Source organism: Equus caballus, chromosome 4, assembly GCF_041296265.1.
Source record: "Equus caballus isolate H_3958 breed thoroughbred chromosome 4, TB-T2T, whole genome shotgun sequence".
Taxonomy (NCBI): Eukaryota; Metazoa; Chordata; class Mammalia; order Perissodactyla; family Equidae; genus Equus; species Equus caballus.
In genome coordinates, this window is record NC_091687.1 from 78415112 (window position 1) to 78434704 (window position 19593).

A 19593-nucleotide genomic window follows, 5' to 3' on the forward strand; every position below is an offset into this window, starting at 1 on the left:
GATGGAACAGAGTAATCCCAGGGGAGTGAAGGGGAAGCGAGGGTTGTTGGTACAGATCACTCAGGGTTTGTGGACCATAGTAAGGGCTTCAGCTTTTACCCTGGGTGAAATGTGGAGCCTTGAAAGGCTTTGGGCAGAGGAGTGACATGTCCAGTCTTAATTTTTACAGGCTGCTGTGTGGCAAGGGAGAAGAAAGGAGGTCAAGCAAAATTCTTTTATATTAATCTTGGTGAAAGACACTAGTGGCTCAGGCCAGAGTGGTAGCAGAGGAGGTGGTGAGAAGAGGTCAGATTCTAGATATATTTTGAAAGTGGGACCAAGAGAATTTGCTAATCAACCAATGTACAGTGTGAAAAAAAGGGAGAAGTCAAGGATGGTTCTAAGGATTTTTTTTTTTTTTTGAGGAAGATTAGCCCTGAGCTCACTACTGCCAATCCTCTTCTTTTTTGCTGAGGAAGGCTGGCCCTGAGCTAACATCCATGCCCATCTTGCTCTACTTTATACGTGAGATGCCTACCACAGCATGGCTTTTGCCAAGCAGTGCCATGTCTGGGATCCGAACCCACGAACCCTGGGCTGCCGAGAAGCAGAATGTGTGAACTTAACCGCTGTGCCCCCAGGCTGGCCCCAGGATTATTTTTTTTTATTGAATTCATAATAGTTTACAACATTGTGAGATTTCAGTTGTACGTTATTACTTGTCCGTCACCATGTAAGTGCTTCCCTGCACTGCCTGTTCCCACCCCCGGTCCCCTTCCCCTGGTAACCACTGAACTGTTCTCTTTGTTCTAAGGATTTTGCCTTGAAAGGAGAGGAGTTCCTATCAGCTAAGATGTGGAAACCTGCATGTGGAACAGGTTTTTTGGGAAAGGTTAGGAGTTCAGTTTTGAACATGCTATATTTGAGAGAGCAGATAATCATTTTTATCGTAAATAGTGGCTTTCTTGATTGTTTTGTGGGCCATAACAAATTTTTGCTTTGTTGAGGTGAGGAAACCATTAATTAGAGGAAAAATAATGGGACTTCTGGGTTTGATGGAGTCTCTTTTAAAATGTAGATGGTGAGGAACTCCCATTATAGGACAACTCATTTTTAAAATCCTGTGAAGATAGAACCTAATTGATTTCAGAGAAACCAAGACCATAACAGTCTTGCAAAATATATAATGCAGTGGCTTGTATGTGTTTAATTTGCATGTCTATAGATTTTTCTCTTTTTCTTACCAGTTTTACTCAACATTACTTTTCAGGCTGTTCAGTTTTGCTCTGTGTACCTCTAGTGTGTAGTTTGCAGTTTCTAACTGCAGAATCGTATTCCGTATTATGCTCTATTCTATTTTACTTAACCTTTCACTAGTAAGGACGCCCAGGTTGCTTCCAACTTCCCATTAGCCCAGCAGTGCTGCAATGAATATCCTTCTAGGCATGTGAGGAGCTTCCACTAGGGTGTATTTCCAGGAGTGGGATTGCTGGATATTTGGGCATGTGAGTGAGTGATTTCAGTATGTCCTGCCAGCACACACTCCAGGATGGCTGCCTATGAATGTCTAATGCTTATCAGCAATACATGACTGTACCCGTGTATCTCAGAACTAGGCTGTTTTAAGCACTGTATGTATGTTATATGTATTTCAAATTTATTGAATGTAGCTTTTTATAATGCTATTTCATAATTTAAAAAAGTACTCTGTCTAGTTTTTTTTCTCCCTTTTCATTTTGTATTGTTTGCCTCTTTTTACTTCTATTTTCCCTGATTAGTCTTGACAAAAGTATGTCTATTTTATTAATCTTTTAAAAGAACTAGGATGTTGTTTTGATTATTTTCTCAACTTTTTCATCTTTATTCTAGCTTTTTCTGCCTATATTTGTACTATTTTGTTTCTCCTCCTCCTCCTCCTCCCCATCCTCCATCCTCTGTATTTGTGGACTTTTTACCAGTTTCTCAATTTGAACAGTAAGCTCCATTTGATTCTAATTATTTCTTTATTCACTTATATTTTCATTTTCTCCCATATAGTATGTTTTTGCCACCTTGTCATTGATTTATAATTTTTTTTACATTATGCGTAAAGAACATAGATCATATGATATTGATTTGGACAGAGGCTTCCTCTGAGGCCTAGTATGTGGTCAATTTTCACAAATGTTTTATCTGTTTGAAAGGAGTATGTTCCCTGTTGGTTATAAAATTCTATATGTATTTACTAGCTTGAGCTTACTAATCATGTTATTTGAATCTTCTATATCTTAGCTTATTTTGTCTGCTTGGTCTATCAGTTTCTAAGAGGGATATGATAGAATATTTACTTCTAATTGATTATTTACCTGCTTTTTTCCATGTTTGGTTAATTGTTGCTTTATATATTTTGAGGCTGTATTGTTAAATGCATTTATGTTGATGGTTATTCTGTCTTGCTGACATATCATTAAGAGTATATAATGCCCCTCATTTGTCTCTTATATTTTTCTGCCTTGATTTTTTCTTTTTAAATTGTATTAAGATGGTCTATTCTAGCTTATTTCGGTTTGTATTTGCCTGATAGATGTATTTCCAAATTTTATAATCAAGCTTTCTGTAACTTTTTGTAACTTTTTTTTTCTGTAACCATTTGGATCTGTAAAATTTTTGCTGAATATTGTCCTTATTCAGATTTGAGAGTTTTGTACTTTTGTATTTTTCCCATTTATGTTTATTGTCATTATTATTCTGTTTAGGGTCATTTTTCCTGTCTTTCGTATTTTGTATCTTTGTACTTTTCCCTTTTCCTTTCTTCTCTTCCATTGAATAGATCTGCTGGTTCAACATTTAAAAATTCTATTTTATTCTTCTTATGGTCACTACTTACTAAGATCCATACTTATATTTATGTTTCTCAATTAGTTATTAAGCTTATCAATATCTGTATTTTCTTCCCAAATGATAGAGTTAACTTAGCACGTGCCTGCCCCGTCTCTAGACTCACACAGCAACCGTGGAAATTTGTAAGCAGCTTTTCCTTCTCTGAGATGTACAGGGATCACTGATGTCTGAATCTCTGGCTGGGCTGCTTCTGTGACCAGGAGCCAGTGAAGGTGCTGACTTTTAGGGGGAACAGAGAGATAATCACTGGAAACAGACATATCAGCTGACCTGCATCAGAAGGAAAGAGAAACCATAAAGCAGGAAAAGCCAGCAATGCATGTGATGACCAGGGAGGCCAATGAGTTGGGTCTCTTGGGTTTCCTCTTTTAATAATCAATGCAAAAGCATTGAATATATCTTCTTCTAGGACAGTCATCTATCCTGCTTGTTAAGAGCAGATTCCCTGATAGACTTCCCTGTTCTCTATGGACTGGGGACACTACCTTTGTGACTCAAGACTCCACTGGTGCACAAGATACCTTTCTCAGACCTGAGTCTCATTGAGCCCTCTAAATACAAGCTTAGTCTCTAGTAGAGCATCTTGCTCTACTCTCCCATCAGAAAAATTTTTACTGCTTAGGTAGAGTAGATGTAGTTACCACCTCTTTTCCTACTCTCAAGCACCTTTGACTCCTCTCTTTGCTTCACCTTCCACATTCAGTTAACGTGTAAAAGTCCTGTTGACTCTACTGCCAAAATGTGTACACAGTCTGTTCACCTCTTTTCAACTGCACTGCTGTGATCCTCATTCAGGTCACCATTTTCTTTCATCTGACCTATGCAGTTGGTCTCCAGGCTTGCAGTGTTGCCCTTCTAGAGTCCCTTCTGCAGAAAGTAACCAAGTAACTTTCTAAAACTCATAACTTGTCACCTTCCTGCTTAAAAAACTTCAATGATTTATCATTGCATTTAGAATAATATGCAAACCCTTTACAAGGCCTGCGAGACCCTACATGATCTGCTCACTCTTTACTCTTACAAACTCACGTCATGCTGGTATTTTTCTCACTCACCAGGCTGTAGCCACATTAGGCTTGTTTTTGAGTGTGCCAGGCTTGCTTTTTCCTTCCTTAGGGCTTTTGCACAGATACTTCTCTTTGCATGGAATACTCTGCTCCAGATCTTCATGTGGCTGGCTCTTTGTCATTTAAGCTCAGCTAAAATATCATCTTTGAAAGGCTTCCCATGACACCCAGCTGAAGGAGCACTATGCACAAGTACTCACACAAACACACACACACACGCACACTATGGTTCTCAGTCATATTACTGTCTTCTTTTTTATTGCCCTTTGCCTTTGAAATTATTTCACTTATTTGTTTGTTTCCTTTTTACTGTCTTTAGCCCCCACCTCCACTAGAAAGTAAACTCCACAAGGGTAGGAACTTCATCTTGTTCCCTGGCACACGATAGCTACTCCATTAATTGTCATTGAATGGATGGATGGAGGAATGGGATGCCTGGGTGGGGAGTAGACAAGAGCACTTCCCATCCACATCCTACCAAATGCAAAAATAAGAGGACTTAACTAAAAACTTACGAGTGCCACATTAAAAGCTCTTTTCCACCCTGCGTAAATCTTCTGTCTCTTTAGTGAGCACTTGTCTGATTATAGGTTAGACAGTCATTTCATTTCCGTTAAACTCAGAGGGATGAAAAGGGTTGTTCAACCCAACTGTTCTATAGTGAGGTGTTTACTTACATTTGGTTACTGCTCATCAACCCACTCCCGCTCTCTGTCTCTGCCGGCTCCAAATTTGGAGGCTCTCTGGGGCTCTTCTCAGAACAGCTGCAGCTTCCTCAGCTTCTTCTGCTGTGGTTTAATATTAAGTTCCATTTGCAGTTTGTCTTGGAGATATTTGTTAAGATCTCTTGTTCAGCGACTCTCCCAGCCATTCCTCCCACCCCCTTTGTTGTTTTCATCACAGGTATAGATTTGCCTCCTTTTGTACTACTTTCCTGTCATTTCAGTAGGTTTGTGGTAGGGAGAGGAGGTAGATGTGTTTGTTCAGTCTTCCATCTCAATTTCTAAGTCCTTTCCTGAATTCTTTTACTACAATGATGTGGGAAGCATAAAGACTTCTCGAGTAGATGCAGAGTTTATGTGTTAATAAATAACTCTGTCTGGCACACTCATGCATCCCTGATTTCAAGCAAGGAAATTTATTTAGACCCTTCTCTAAAGAATAAGAGTTCATTTTATGCTGCTGCATCTGAGCATATGTCCCTTTCAGAAAGAGAGAAATGTCACTCCTGTCTTGTGTAGTTTCTTTTCTCAATCTTGCCTTCTATCCTTCAGTAATGGAGATACACTCACATTCAAATGCTCTGGGTTTAATTTAATGGGTCCTGGTAGGACAGCCCCAAGTGGATTCTAGGTCCAGTTTGAGAGATTTAAGATGTAGAATTGAGAGAAGTTGGAAACTGATTGGATAAATTTGTTTTTGTTTTTGATGTTACTTTCAGGGCATTGGATATTCTGTGTGAGAGAGAACAAGAAAGAGAAGTTATAGATGACTTCTGGATTTCTTGCTTGGAAAACTGGGGAGACAATGTTGCCATCTTGGGGATTCAGATTGTAGTATAAGTAGCTGGTTTTGGGGGGATGGGAGGATAGGGAGGAATTATTTCTATTTTAGGTATGCTACTTTTGCAGTAACTGTGGGTCATCCGAATGGAAATATCTAGTAGGTGGTGGGATATACAGACCTTGAGCTCAGGAGAGAGACCTAGGCTGGAAGAAGTTCTGGGAATGGTCAGCGTAGAATATGACTAAAGTCATGAACGAGAATGAGCTTGGGAGGAGGTGGGCTAGGAGTATAAAGGGAGTGGTGGAATGGAAATACTAGAGGTTTACTAGGCAGCATCAGCCCAGCAGAGGTTGGAGATAGTTGTATTTTAGTTGTTCCTCCAAACCTCACAGTTGTGTCCTTTAGCCTGAATGTTGGGGCAGAATTGATAGACATCTGGGTTGAGTGGAGGTTAGGTGTTGCTTTGTGAATGAAATAGACAAGGAGTCAGGAACTTGAGGGATTGTCAAGTAAGTGGTAAGGTGATGAGCCATGGGCTCTAGTCTGGAAAGGGGAGGGAAGGAAGGAAAGTAACAAGGGATGATGGATTTGGTCTTTTCTAAAAATAGGTGTGTGTTGAGTGTCTACAAGATGCCAGCCCCAGTTCTAGGCACTAACTACATAGTGGACAACAAGACAGCCAATAATTATGGCTGTAATGGAACAGTTATAATGGAGAGAAGGGACACTGATGATAAAGACAGTTACAGATTATGGTAAGTGCTACAAAGGAACTAAAAAGGCTGCCCTGGTAGAGGATAACTGGAGAGGGACCAATTTAGATAACTGCTCAGGGAAGGTGTTCCCTGGAGGTAACCTTGCTGAGACCTGAGGGGTGAGAGAGAGCCAGCCATGTGAAGATCTGGGGGAAGACATTACAGAGGGAGAGCTAATGCAGAGACTCTGAGACTGGAAGGAGTTTGGCAGGAATGAAAAGGAGGCCAGGGTGAGTGAAGGGAAGGTGGGAATGAGATGGATTTGAAAAGGCTGACAGGAGCTGGGACATTCAGGGCTTTGCAGGAAAAAGTAAGGTGTTTAGATTTCACTGTAAGTACAGTGGGAAGCCATTAAAGTATGTAAAACAGAGGGAGGATTTGATCTTACTAATGTTTTTATAAGATTACTGGGTACATTGTTGAGAATGGATGGCGAAAATGGAAGCAAGGAGTCCATGTAAACAGTTATAATAGTAGTTCAGGCAAGAGCTGCTGAGGGTTTGGGATTGGGGGTGGCAGTGGAGAAGTGAATGGATTTGAGATGTACTTGGACATAGAATCAACAGGATTTGACCACTGGCAAATCCTATTGGCTCTACCTTTAAAATATATACATATTTAGAACCCTACCACTTCCTCCTATGTCCACAGCCATCTCCTTGATATAAACCATCATTATCTCATACTTGGATTATAATGGCATTCCAACTGGTCTTTCTGCCTCGGTGCTTGTCCCCTTGCATCTACTCTTCACAGAGCAGCTAGAACGAACCATTTAAAACATAGGTTTGACCCCGTCATTCTTTGCCTTAGAACCTTCCACTGATCTCTCATCGAACTCAGAATTTAAACTGTAAAAGTGGCCTACAAGGCTCTATATAATCTCACCTTCATTTCTGCTTTGTGTTCACTGTGCTCCAATCACACTGACTTTTTGCTGTTTGTTGAACATCCCAGACTCACCCCCACCTCAAGATCTTTACTTGCTGGAAGGCTTCCCTGGAATACTCCTCTTCCAGATGCTCTCGTGACTTACTCCCTCACCTGCTTCAGTTTCTGCTTAAATGTTGCCTTTGCAGTCCCACCTTCCCTCTCCTGCCTTCACTGTCTGCTCTATTTAAGATTGCATCTGCCTGCATTCCTTAACCCCCTTCCCTGCTTTATTTATTCTCCTTAGAACTGAGCACTACCTGACAGTCTCTCTATATATTTATTTGCTTATTTTCTGTCTCTCTTCACTAGAATGTCATTTTCAGAAAAGCAAGAATTTTTTTATCTGTTTACTACTATATCCCAGTAGAACAGTGCCTGGCACATAGTAGCTTATCAATAACCAGTTGAAAGATGAATTACTGAATGGATTGGATGTGGAAAGAAAGAAATTGTATAATCAAGGAAAACCTACTAGTCCACAGGTTTTTGACCTGAGCAGGCTCGTGATGGTCATGCCATTTATGGAAAAGAGGGTGATTAGGAGATGAACTGGTTTTCAGGATGAAGCAAGGATTCTGTTTTGACCATGTTAAGTTTGAGATGCCTATTTTACCTCCAGGTGGAGATTTCTGGAAGGCAATTGGATGTGTGCCTGGAACTCAGGAGTGAGGAGTTTGGGAGTTATCAACATATGTGTAGGATTTAAAGCCATGGTATGAGTGAGATCATGTATGTAGAGATGTAGATAGAGAAGGAAGAAAGTTAAGGAGTGAGCCCCAGTGGTCTCCAACATTGACAGGCTGGGTAGAGGAGAACCATCCAGTGGCTTCTGCGAAGGAGCATGTGGAAAGGTGGGAGGAAAACCAAGAGAGTGTGATATCATAGAAGCTAAAAGAAGAAAAAAAGAGTAATGAGAGTGGCCTGAGAAAGATAAGGACAAAAAAGTTAGTGGACAGGATAAGGCACTGGTGGTCTTGTTGAAATTGAAGACATTTAGTGTGAGTAATGGTGTAAGATAGCTGGAGATCGGTACAGTATGGTCAGAGAGTTGCATATTTTAGATGGAGCACATCTAGATGCCAGGGTCTGGAGTTTGGCTATGACCTTGAGTTACTTAATTGCAGTGGAGGGACAGTCTTTTCTTTGAGACAGTAAAACAGTTGAAGTCTAGGATATTAGATGAGATGTTTACGTGGACTGTAATCATCCACACTGAAGGTAGGACTTGAGGTAAGAATCTGGAGCCAGGTTCCAAAATCTTCAGTGTGTGGGAGTCTGTTTCCTGGTAGAAAACATGATCAAAGGATGGTGGCGGGTGCTGGAGCATTATGGCATGAGCTTCAGAGGAGCAGGAACTGCTGCCTAAGGGCTGAGTGGTAATGGTCTAGATGTGCTTTGGGGAACTAGCAGCCAGCACTACAACCTGCCTGGTAGACACAGGTTTTGGAGGGGAAGTTAACAGCTGCAACAGAATCAGTGAACTCAGACTTGTGTTCTGTAAATAGCTTATGGATGTTTTGGGGAATTTGTATATCATGGACTCAGGTTCCAAGAGGGTAGAGCAGAAAGACTTGGGGAGGAAAGAGAACACTGGAAGGTAAAGTGATTATAGTGCAGTGTAGGGATGAATGTCAGAGGTTGAAGTACTGACCTGCATGTTGCTATGAAAGAATCTTTCATGATAGTTGACTTTCAGCGTGAGCCTGTTGTGAGATGCTTGCCAGGGTGAGTGTTAACTATGCCCCAGATAACCAAATGAGTTAATCTCTTGAATAGAGTTATTTACCATTACCCATGTGAATGTGGAACAGTGTCTGCCAAACACAGTTAGTTATTGTGGTTTTGGAATAAAAAGTCTTTTCTGACAGTAATTCTTGGCCGGTATGTTGAGCTGCTCATTGAGGCCACTCCTGGAACAGGAGAGCGATGCCATGTCATCACAGAGGGAAGGATGCTTATTGTCTTGTTTTCCTTTACTAGGCCTGCTTCCAAGCCATTTGAAATATGCATCAAATTGTTCAGATTTGTTCATGATCTCTGGGCTAGGGCACAGCCCTATTTGAAGCTGTTTAAGCTAATAAAGAAAATGTTTTACTCAAAGTGTTACCTGTCAGTTTTAAGGAGACTATAAATCATTCTTTTCCCCAAGACAGGCTGAGTCTTCTCATCCTGACTTCTTCCCTGTCCTCTTCCCCAACTTCCCCCTTGGGGCTCTTGAAACTGCAATTCCCCAGAGAGTGTAAAGTGGGAAAACTTTACACAGATAATAGCATAGATAAAATAATGGTGCAATGAGACCCTTGCCTTTGGAAAGAAAAATTCTTAGGCGTCTCGAGGTGAGGTAAAGGATTGTCACTGACGAGCGGAGAGGTTGAAGAAGAGATTCTTTGAAGTTTCCTAAGTTCTGACTGGAGTTGTGCTTGTTTTATCTTTGATTGAGGAACAAATGGAAGAGCAAGTTTTAAACTGAAAATATTTTTGTTAGGATCAGTAGAAATGCAAAGCTTGTCTCGTTCACTAGAAATTTTTAAGAAAAATTTCCCTTTCTGGAATGAAGTGAGCATAATTTTGACAAGAAAAGTAGATAATTATTGAAGTAAGCTTCCAGCCTTCTGAGTCTTTGGGCAACACCAAGCTGTCATTGGGTGATTCACCATCATGCCCACAACCGTCACTCCTCTCGTCAGTTCTCAGTGGTGGTGTATTTACATCATGTGCTCAGTTCAATGAAGACCTGTTTAACTGGTGATTTACCTGACTGTCCATGCGGGTCATATATTGATAATGTTAGATCAATGATCTTTTCAAGATGTGGCTTACTATTTTCCTGTAGATTAGCTCTGAAAATGACATTTTCTTATTAATGTGCGTTTAAGCCTCTCAGGACTGCATTTTACAGCGGTCTGTGTAAATGGAACTCTCATGGGCCTCTGAGGACTCTGGTAAACAATTCATTCTTTCCTTTCATGGCCCTTAGTGTCAGTAAAATTCACTGACAAAATAATAACCATGCAAAACAGAATGTCTTTTCTATTTTCTGTTTATGCCTTTATTTGAAACTGTAATTAAATAATGTCAAACTTGCAACTATAACAAAATAGTATCTGCTGTTTGAATGTAATCCAGGCCAAATTCTATACACTTTAATTAGGCCAGGCTTGTGTTGACCTCAGTAGGAATCTGGCTGAGGATCTCTTTTAATTACCTCTGCTTTAAAATATGTAAGAATTTTCACGTCGCTTTTCTCACTCAAGGAGCAATGCATGGATAGCTAAACTAATAAAATGTTTAAGTAGATACAAATCAGACTTGAAAGTTTAAACTGTTGTTTTCATCCTGTAAGTCAGCTGAGAAAAAGCATACAGACTGTAGTTCTAAATTATGTCCGTAGAGTATTTCAAATCCAGTGAATTAACTCTCCTTTTTTTTCTTATTTGAGCTCATAAATGTTAACCTCAGAAGTGCCTCAAATTCTTCCATTGAAATAAACTTGAACTGACAATAGCCAGATGATGTAAAATTGAAACTGAAATTTTATCCTTGGCCCATCCCATGTTCTTCCCCATAGGTATTAGAGGAATTATAGGAGAGTTAGTATTTTCATTGTATGTGAGCTGTAATATTTGGGCAAAACAGGGCATATAAATTTCTTACTGCCAGGAGAAAGCAATTACCAGCATGGAGGAGATAGTTGGCAATAAATAAACAGAACTATGCTAGATAGTGGACGAGTTTAAAGATTTATTTAGAATGACTTAGCTTATAGAGAACAGGCCTTTATATTTATCATATATGCCTTCATTCAAGTTTCTTAATAGAAAGGCTAATTATGTCACCAAGCCATGTTTTTTATATTTTAAAATAAATTGGGATATGCTATGTTGTACAACTAAAACCAAAAAGGAATCTAATCTCACAAAGCAAAATAAATAGCACTTTGAAAATGCAGTATTCCTCTCCTGACATTATGTAAGAATAATGGCTAGAGTTTTTCAAGCCCCTATATTGTGTCTGGGTGTGCTGTGAACCAGCTGTTACCTTTGTCTTGTAGATGAGAGAAATCAGCTCACCTGGTGCTAAGAAACTCCAGTGTCCCAGGATGGGAACCCAGATCTATCTGATTCCTAAGGCAGTGGTGCTCTTGACTTCTATCATGTGCCACCTCTCCCATGATGCACTCTTTCTAGGAGCCCCACTGCCATGTCCAATGCCTTCTCTTTTATTTTGAAACAATGTGTCATGGGAATCTTTGTGGTTCTGGAAAGGAAACAAGAAGGAATTTTATGACAGAAGAATTTTCTTATTAGATAGTCTTGTCTAAGCCTAACCCCAACCCCAACCCTGATGCTAAGACTTGGGAAGGAACTTACCTTATAGTCAGTTTAACTCTGAAGCATCCTTCAAGAGGAAATAATAATTCTTGTAATTCCCCATACCACATCAGTCAGTGAAACTACTCTCTGGAACTCAGAGGAGAATTAACTGAAACTCTAAGCTGTGGTTCATCTGAGATTAGCAATTATTATCTTGATTTCATTATAGAATCCAAGTGCAGTGTATTAGAATTAGTATATTAGAATTGAGGAAATTCTCTAAATGTTTTTTAGCCAGACATTGACCTTTTTTTAGACTCTAGCAATACTTTAAGGAGGTACAAAGTCAAACCCACAATGGGAAGAAATATTTTTGCCTTGAAAGGCAATTAGAAAATAGGAAAACGGGCTGGCCTGGTGGCACAGCAGTTACGTTTGCACACTCCACTTTGGCAGCCCAGGGTTCGCTGGTTTGGATCCTGGGTGTGGACCTATGCACCACTTATCAAGCCATAATGTGGCATGTGTCCCATGTATAAAGTAGAGGCAGATAGGCATCGATGGTAGCTCAGGACCAATCTTCCTCAGCAAAAAAAAAAAAAAAAAAAAAAAAGGATTGAAAAGGATTGGTGGCTGATGTAGCTCAGGGCTAATCTTCCTCAAAAAAAAAAAAGAAAGAAAGAAAAGAAAATAGGAAAACAAATCAAAGTCCTAAGTGATGAAAATTGAACTCTTCATGACTTGAGGAATTACAACTAACAGACTTCCTTTGATTGAGGAAGCAACTTTAAAAATACGAAGGAAAAAAAAGAATAATAATATTAAAAAGAACCATACTACCCCAAACTAATTATAAATAATAATAAATAGTAATAGATTAATAATTAAAAATTTTTGTCATCTTTGTTCACCTTCTTTTCTGAATAGAAATAAAACTAAAGCTATAGACCCCATGTGAACACCACTCACACCATTCACCTTCTCTGAGGCACCAGCAAGTTTGTTTTTTCAGTTTGCTTTCGTACATTTCCATAATATATACCCATAAACGACATGAGGAATTGTTTTGTGTGCATTTACAAATTAAATTAAATGGTATATTCTACAGCATATTTCTCTACAGAGTGTTTCTTCACTCAAAACTGCTTGATATTTGTCTACATTAAGATTTATTAAGCTTAACTCATTCCTTTTGCCTGAGGAATAGCATTTGCCATACGAGTATTCCCCATTTGATCTACCCATTCCACTCTTTCTGAGAGTGCTCCCCATCCTGTGTGAATGTCCCAGTGTGTGACACCTCGGAAACTTGTGTGAATGGTCTCTAGGGAACGGAGCTGGAAGAGGAAGTATTGCGTTGTAGGGCAGGCCTTTTTTCATTTTACTATGGTCTGCCGAACCAGCTGTGTGTGAGAGATGTTACATTTTTCAGGTGTAATATCACCATGAAACTCTTTATATGAAGACCTTTTGTTTTTTTAAATTTATTCCTGTTAACCAGGGGTTGGCAGACTAAGGCTTGCGGGCCGTATCTGGTTTCCTGTCTGTTTTTGTGAGTAAAGTTTTATTGGAACATAGCCTAAGTCATTCATTTACGTACTGTCCACAGCTACTTTCATACTACAGTGTCAGAGTTGAGTAGTTGCAACAGAGGCCATATGGCTCACAAAGCCCAAAATATTTGCTCTCTGGCTCTTTAAAGAAAAAATTTGCTGACCCTTGTAATAAGAATATTGCCTGTTATGATTCTGTTTAATTCTTTTTCATTCTGCTTTTTAAATTATCTGATATTCAGCCACATAAATAAACAAGATGATTTCAGAATGTGATAGAAGCAGTAGGAAATGGTGATGTGAGTGTGGTGAAGACATAGATAGGGTGGTAGAGAGAGTCTGAGAAGATGCCATGTGAGCTGAGACCCAGGAGATGAGGGAACCTAGGCTCAGCGGGGTTAAGTAAATTGTGCAAAGTCACCCAGGTAGTAAGTGGTAGAGGTAGGATTTAAACTCAGGACTAACTCCAAATCGAGGGCTCTTTCCTCTGTAATACAGCTGTCTTCATATATTCATGTAAACACAATACAACACAGGTTCGTAAGTGTTGTAGCAGAGAAGCATAAGCAGAATGGATTTGTTCTCCTGGACTTGGCAGACCAGAGATGGGGGTTCTGATGTGTTGAAATTTGGAATGATTACTGATGACTGGGTTTGAATCATAGTCCCAGCACTAGCTTTGGCTGAATCACTTAAATTTGCAGGTTCATTGTTATTTGGTGGAGCAGGGGTGGGAGGGAGCTCGTCTGTAAACTGAGGAGGGTGTTTGGATGATCTCCATGGGCTCTTCTGGCTCTCACTTTCCATGAGGCTGTGACTTTAGGAGGTGGCATTTGATTTGGGCTGTGGAGTGTGGGGTGATTTTGACAGGCTGCCTTGTAAATGAAGGGAAAAGGTATTCCAGGTGGTGAGAACAGTTTGAGCAGAAACACAGTGGCTAGTAACTGTAGAAAGAATTCTGGGAATGGTATATAATAGTCTGGTCTGACAAGGCTAGAGTTTAATCCTGTAGAAGACAGGAGAGGCAAGAGACGTCTGGCACTGAGCTGAGAGAGGGCCTGAGAGTTAGGCTTAGTTGCTGGAAAGTTTTTCCCTGAAATTACAGGATTTGAAAGGTCCTGGGTCTTTTCTTGAGCATGCCTGTTCAGCAACCAACCTCTCCATATGAACAGTTCCAGTAATGGAGACTTCTCTAGACCATTTAATCCATTTACAGACAGCTGTAAGTGTAGGAAAATTCTTCCATACATTGAATCAAATCTTATGGGTTCTAGCTATATCTTTTCCAAAATGTAGATAATAGAAAGTCATTGGAAGATTTTAAAGGGTAGAGGAACATGTTCAGGGATATGTAACCCAGGGAACTGAAGTAGGCCTGTTGCAGCACACATATAATATGTACCCCAAGGAAGAGAACTTTAAAGAGCCTTTGAAACGCATGCATTCATGAAGTATGTATTGAGCACCTGTGATGAGTCAGAGAGTGACCAAGAATCTATCGATAGGACAGAGTTCCTGCCCTCACATTCTTCCCAGGCCCTTGGGGAGGATGGACCAGTAGACCATTCTGACAAGTGCTCTGAGAGTTCAGGGCAGGAGTACTTAACCTGGCAGAAGGAGGATAAGAGACCGGGAGTCAAAGGGCAGATAAGAGTTCCTGGAAGTTGAGGAGCTGGCCAGATTGCCCAAGGAGGCATAAGGGAGAATACTTCAGGGAGGGGGAGCATGGAGCTAGAAACACAAGTGAATGTGGCCTATTTAAGGGACTGAAAGCTGTTCTATGGCGGGAGCATGGTGTGTGTAGTGCAGTGGCTAGAAATGATGCTGGCACAGTAGACAGGGACTGGTCATGAGGGGCTGTGTTTGCCATCCTAAGGATTTTATATCCCGAATTTGATGAGAAGTCAATATTCTTAAAAATAGTTTTTTCTACTCCATTTATAGAATGTACATATACTCCTTTTAAAAATATTAGAACATATTGAAAATACAAAGGAAGAAATAAAAATCACTTTTAATCTCACTAACCGAAAATAACCACTGTTAAAACCTTTTGGTATATTTCTAACCAACTGTGTTTTCTGTGCATAGATACAGAAGAAAAGCATGACCTTATTGTAAAATATAGTTTGTATCCTGCTTTTTCTAATGTAACATTATGTGTCAGCATTTCCCAGGCCATGCCATTAAAAATTATTTCAGAATTTGACTACCAGTGACTACTTAGAATATCCCAAAAGATGACTGTATTTTATACTTAAATGCCTCATAATGGGTTAAAATTTAAGTTGCTTGCAATTTTCACCATTATAAATAATGTTGTGATAAACAGTCTTGTTTGTGAATTTGTATTCACTTTTGCCTATTTCCTTGAGATAGATCCAGCAATGTCAGTGGTTGCCTTTTAAGCAGGAGTATGATGGACTCAAGTGTATGTATTTGAAAAGCCATTAAGACTGCAGCGTGAAAGGTGGACTGGAAAGAGGTGATCCAGAGGGAAGCAGAACAAATATGTTATTTGAGCAATATAGACCAAGTATGAGGGCATAAGCTAAACTACTGGCCATAAGGTCAGAGAAAAGAGGAAACAGTAATGATTGTTAAGGTGTTTACTTGTTTGTTCTTTATTTGTTTGTTTGCATAACAGAGCTTCCTGCAAACTTGATGAAAGCTATGGGCACTTTTATATGTTAGTAATTCAGGGGTTTGGGGACCTCTCAGTTGGCTGCCGTGGGTAGGATGAAGAGGGTAACAGGAGTTAATGGTTCTTTTCTCTGAGATAGGAAATACTAAGGGGGAAGAACAGATTTGAAGGGTTGGCTTGGGGGTGGGAAATTTATGAGCCCAGGATTAGGTGTATTAGATAAAATTGTTAAGGAGATAGTTTATGAATTGATCTAATACCCTAGGAGAGAGGTCAGAGCAGGGTGTGAGGATGTGGGAGCCATCCTCACAAAGATCCACCAGTGGTACCGAGACCTTGGACATGAAAGTCGCCTTAGAGATCAGAGTGTTTATGAGAAGAGCCATTGGGATGGAACTGAGGAGACTGCTTACTCCTAAATAGGAGACAAGGGGGAAACTAGAGAAGGAGCTAGGAGAGAAGTATGAAGAAAACCAGAAGAGAATGGTGCTGAAGAAGCCAAGAGAGACAAGAGTTTCAAGGAGAAAGTCATCAAACTGTCAAATGTTGCAGAGGTCAAGCAAGAAAAGGACTGGAGGGTATCCATGGGAACAATTTAAGTCACCTGAAATGTGGAATGAGCAGATTCAGAGGAATTGTGCGGCTGGAAGCCAGATTGTAGCTGTGTGGTGAGGAGTAACAGGAGCCAAGGGAGTAGAGTGTTGATGGCTTTTTCTAAGATAGCTTGTTGTGAAGGGCTGGAGAGGGCAAGACAATAGCTGGAGTATGATGGGGCCCAGGGAGGTTCACTTTTTCTTCTTGTTTATATTAAACAAGGAGAGCTAAATTTCCACATTGTCATATGACTTTGATTACCTCTCTAACATTTGCTGTTTGCCATGTTTAAAATCCTTTTGTTGGTGATTATGTTTTTGGACACGGTATACTCTGTCCAAGCTTCCAATGTAAGCACTGCTGCCCAAACTCCTAGCATCTTACTTCAATTCTGTTTAAACAAGACGAGACCCCTGTGTTTGCACACATAATCTCATTGAATTTTAATAAGACTCCCCTCTCAGTTTTTAAGCTTCAGCATACTACTATTTAGTATTGCAGTTTTAAAATTACAGAATATGGCTTGTGTCCTTAAGTTTGACCTTTACCTGAAGAATTGGTCAAAAATGGTAAATGTTTAAATGTTACAGTTTAGAGAATGTCTTTATTGTGTTGCCAAATGCTGAATGACAGAGAGCTTTAATTCTAACAAGCTCTAATTAGAAAGAGAAAAAAAAATCAAAGGGTGATGTCAACCAGAATCAAAGTGAACCAGAACAAGAAATGCTTTTATTGGTTACAGAACATCAAAATTTGTAGTATAGTCTTATTCACTTCCTTTACTAGCAATGAAAATACTGCAGGCTGTCTCTAGGGGGTTCGGTCTTATTAAACACATAATCATTTTGATAGGTGTTTTTCATTGGTAATATGATGCTCTTTGGGGCTGCAGAAAATTATTTATTTTTAGAGATATGCTAAATGATTCTTGGCTTTAAAAAACAAAACAATATGGCAAATGTTTCTAATGTAGGAAGAAGTGGATAGTCAATGCTGTGTGTCCACTGGTTTCTTGCTTAATGGTGAATTAACCTGTTTTTGAGTATTAAATTAGTCTATTTTTGAGTAGTATTTCTCTCAGCACAATTGCTTTAAAGATGTTGACATCAAAAGAAGAGTTCTCACTTTTTTAGAGGTCATTATATTATAATGCAAAACAGTTATCCATGTAGGAAATTAAATAGAGGATGTTTACATCAATAGATATACACACAATACATATACACATATACGTGTATACACGTGTATATATATGAGATTTTGCTTATACATGTATACACCTATATATCCATGAATGTGTGGGTGTATGTGTGCATATGTATATGTATGTATGTATGTACATAAGATTTTGCTTTATAAAGAACCTGGTTATCTTTCAGATGAGATTTACCCTTCTCTAAAATGAGATTTTGCTCTGAAATTCTTGGTCCTTTCTTCTTTTCTTTGCTTTCCAGGGAACTTCAATATTATATCTTTTAATTCCCTTTGAATCTGTCTTCCTCCTCATCCTGTCTAGAACCTTTAGGCCCTTCCTTTAATAATTCTTTCCCCACGCTAGTCAACTCTCTTGCCCTTTGACTTTTCATTGAATCTAATTCAATCTTCTCAGGCTCAACCTAATCATTTGACATCTTTGCTACTGCACCTGGGCTGCTGAGCACTATTTGCTAAAACTTGACAAACATGCCACTTGCAGCCTCCGTGAATTCATAGTCTTCAATTTGTTAGGTCCTCAAGATGGCCTTAGCAGTCCTTGATAGTTTCCCTAACCAGTTTTCACCTTTGTGGCTATTCTACAATTTTCACTCCCATCTTCAAACTTCCTCCCTGCCACCTATTCCCTCAGTTGCAGAAAATGATCTTGACTCTTGTTTTACTAAGACCGCCAGGGAGGAATTCCTGAACATCCACTTCCTTTCCACCACTTTCTATCTACCTACAAACTTTCGAAGCCCCTATCACCTTCTAGTTATTTTCCTACTTTTTCTCCTTAACTTTGTCACCAGGCTGCTCAGAAGAGTAGTCCCTACTTGTTTACCCTTCTATTCTCTGGCATCCATCCAAACTGCTCTTGATGAAGTTCAACTGTTAACACAAATGAGAGAGTTTCCAACCTTTATCGTATTTGGCCTTTATGGCATTTTAACGTTATTGAACATTACGTCTAAGCATCTTCCTCGGTTTTTATGAACCACCTCTTTTTTGGATTTTCTCCCACCTTAGCTTCTCACAAATTCAAAGTTGCCATTTTTTCAAAATAGTAGGAAAAAATTTAAGCATTTAATGCTTTACAAAATAATAATAGGTGTGAATGCTTATAATTCAGTATTAACTATACTCTTGAAAATTATATTATACTTTCATATTACATAAATGTTGCAATTCAGTGTTAGTTATACTTTTAGAAAAATAAGAAATATGTACTAATTGTTCCTTGGTTTCTTCTTTCCTAGTTAATGAAGGAGTTCCCCTTGCTGAGCATGTTCAACATCCATGAAAATCTTTTAGAAGCCCTTCTGGAACTACAAGCATATGCTGATGTTCAGGCAGTCTTAGCAAAGTATGATGGTAAGTCCTTGGGTATTTTTATCTACTTGAGTATTCCTCTCTTCTTGATGTATTTCAATCATTAGATTGGAAGGATCATTTCAAATAGCACAGCAGTTTGATAACTATCCTCTTACAGAATTTTCACCTACAGTTTTGTGATGGCATTTTATAGAATCTCATAATTTCATGGTTAGTAGGGGCCAGAAATGTCAAGTGGCCTGTGCTGCATTTTTCTCTTTTCCACCCAACAAGGTACCCTCACCCTCTCCCTGTCAACAAGAGTTACACATGCTCTGCATTATTACTTCTGTGGTCAGGAATCATTCAGAACCTCTGCAGGCAGCACGTAGCCTGTAGGGACCGTGCTGACTGTTCGAGCCACTGCTGTGACCCTACATTGGTTGACTGTGACCATTAACTGTTGGTTGTGTTGATCCTTTGAAACAATATAGAACAGCTAGTAGCCCTTGCTACACCTCTTGTAACAGCTCAGTAAATATTTGAAGATAAAATCATGCCCCTTTCATCTCAGGTCTTCTCCTCATTAGCAGGATATTCTCATTTCTTTACATGAGGGACTTTGAAGTCCGTTTGCCATTCTGGTTACTCACCCATGAGCTTATTCTATTTTACCTGTTCTTAATAAACCAGAGAAATAAACTGACATCCTAGAGATTTGAAAACACTTCTACTCATATTGCCATTATCCGTGAATTCACTATTTGACTAATTGTACAAAAATTATCCACATCAGTGCATGCCATGACCTAGCTACTGGAATCTCTGCAGAACTGCATACTCTTCTGCCTTACTTTATTA

At 39.4% G+C, this 19593-nt stretch overlaps 1 protein-coding gene across 23 annotated transcripts in view; it reads left to right on the forward strand.

Annotated features, from left to right (window-relative positions):
- Positions 1-19593, forward strand: part of ST7 (suppression of tumorigenicity 7) — a 257458-nt gene that overhangs the window by 177756 nt on the left and 60109 nt on the right. For all 23 annotated transcript variants that reach the window (XM_070264227.1, XM_070264225.1, XM_070264207.1 and 20 more), the window contains one exon: positions 18678-18792. In XM_070264227.1, coding sequence (XP_070120328.1) covers positions 18678-18792 — 115 coding nt within the window. The remainder of the gene's footprint in view (positions 1-18677; positions 18793-19593) is intronic.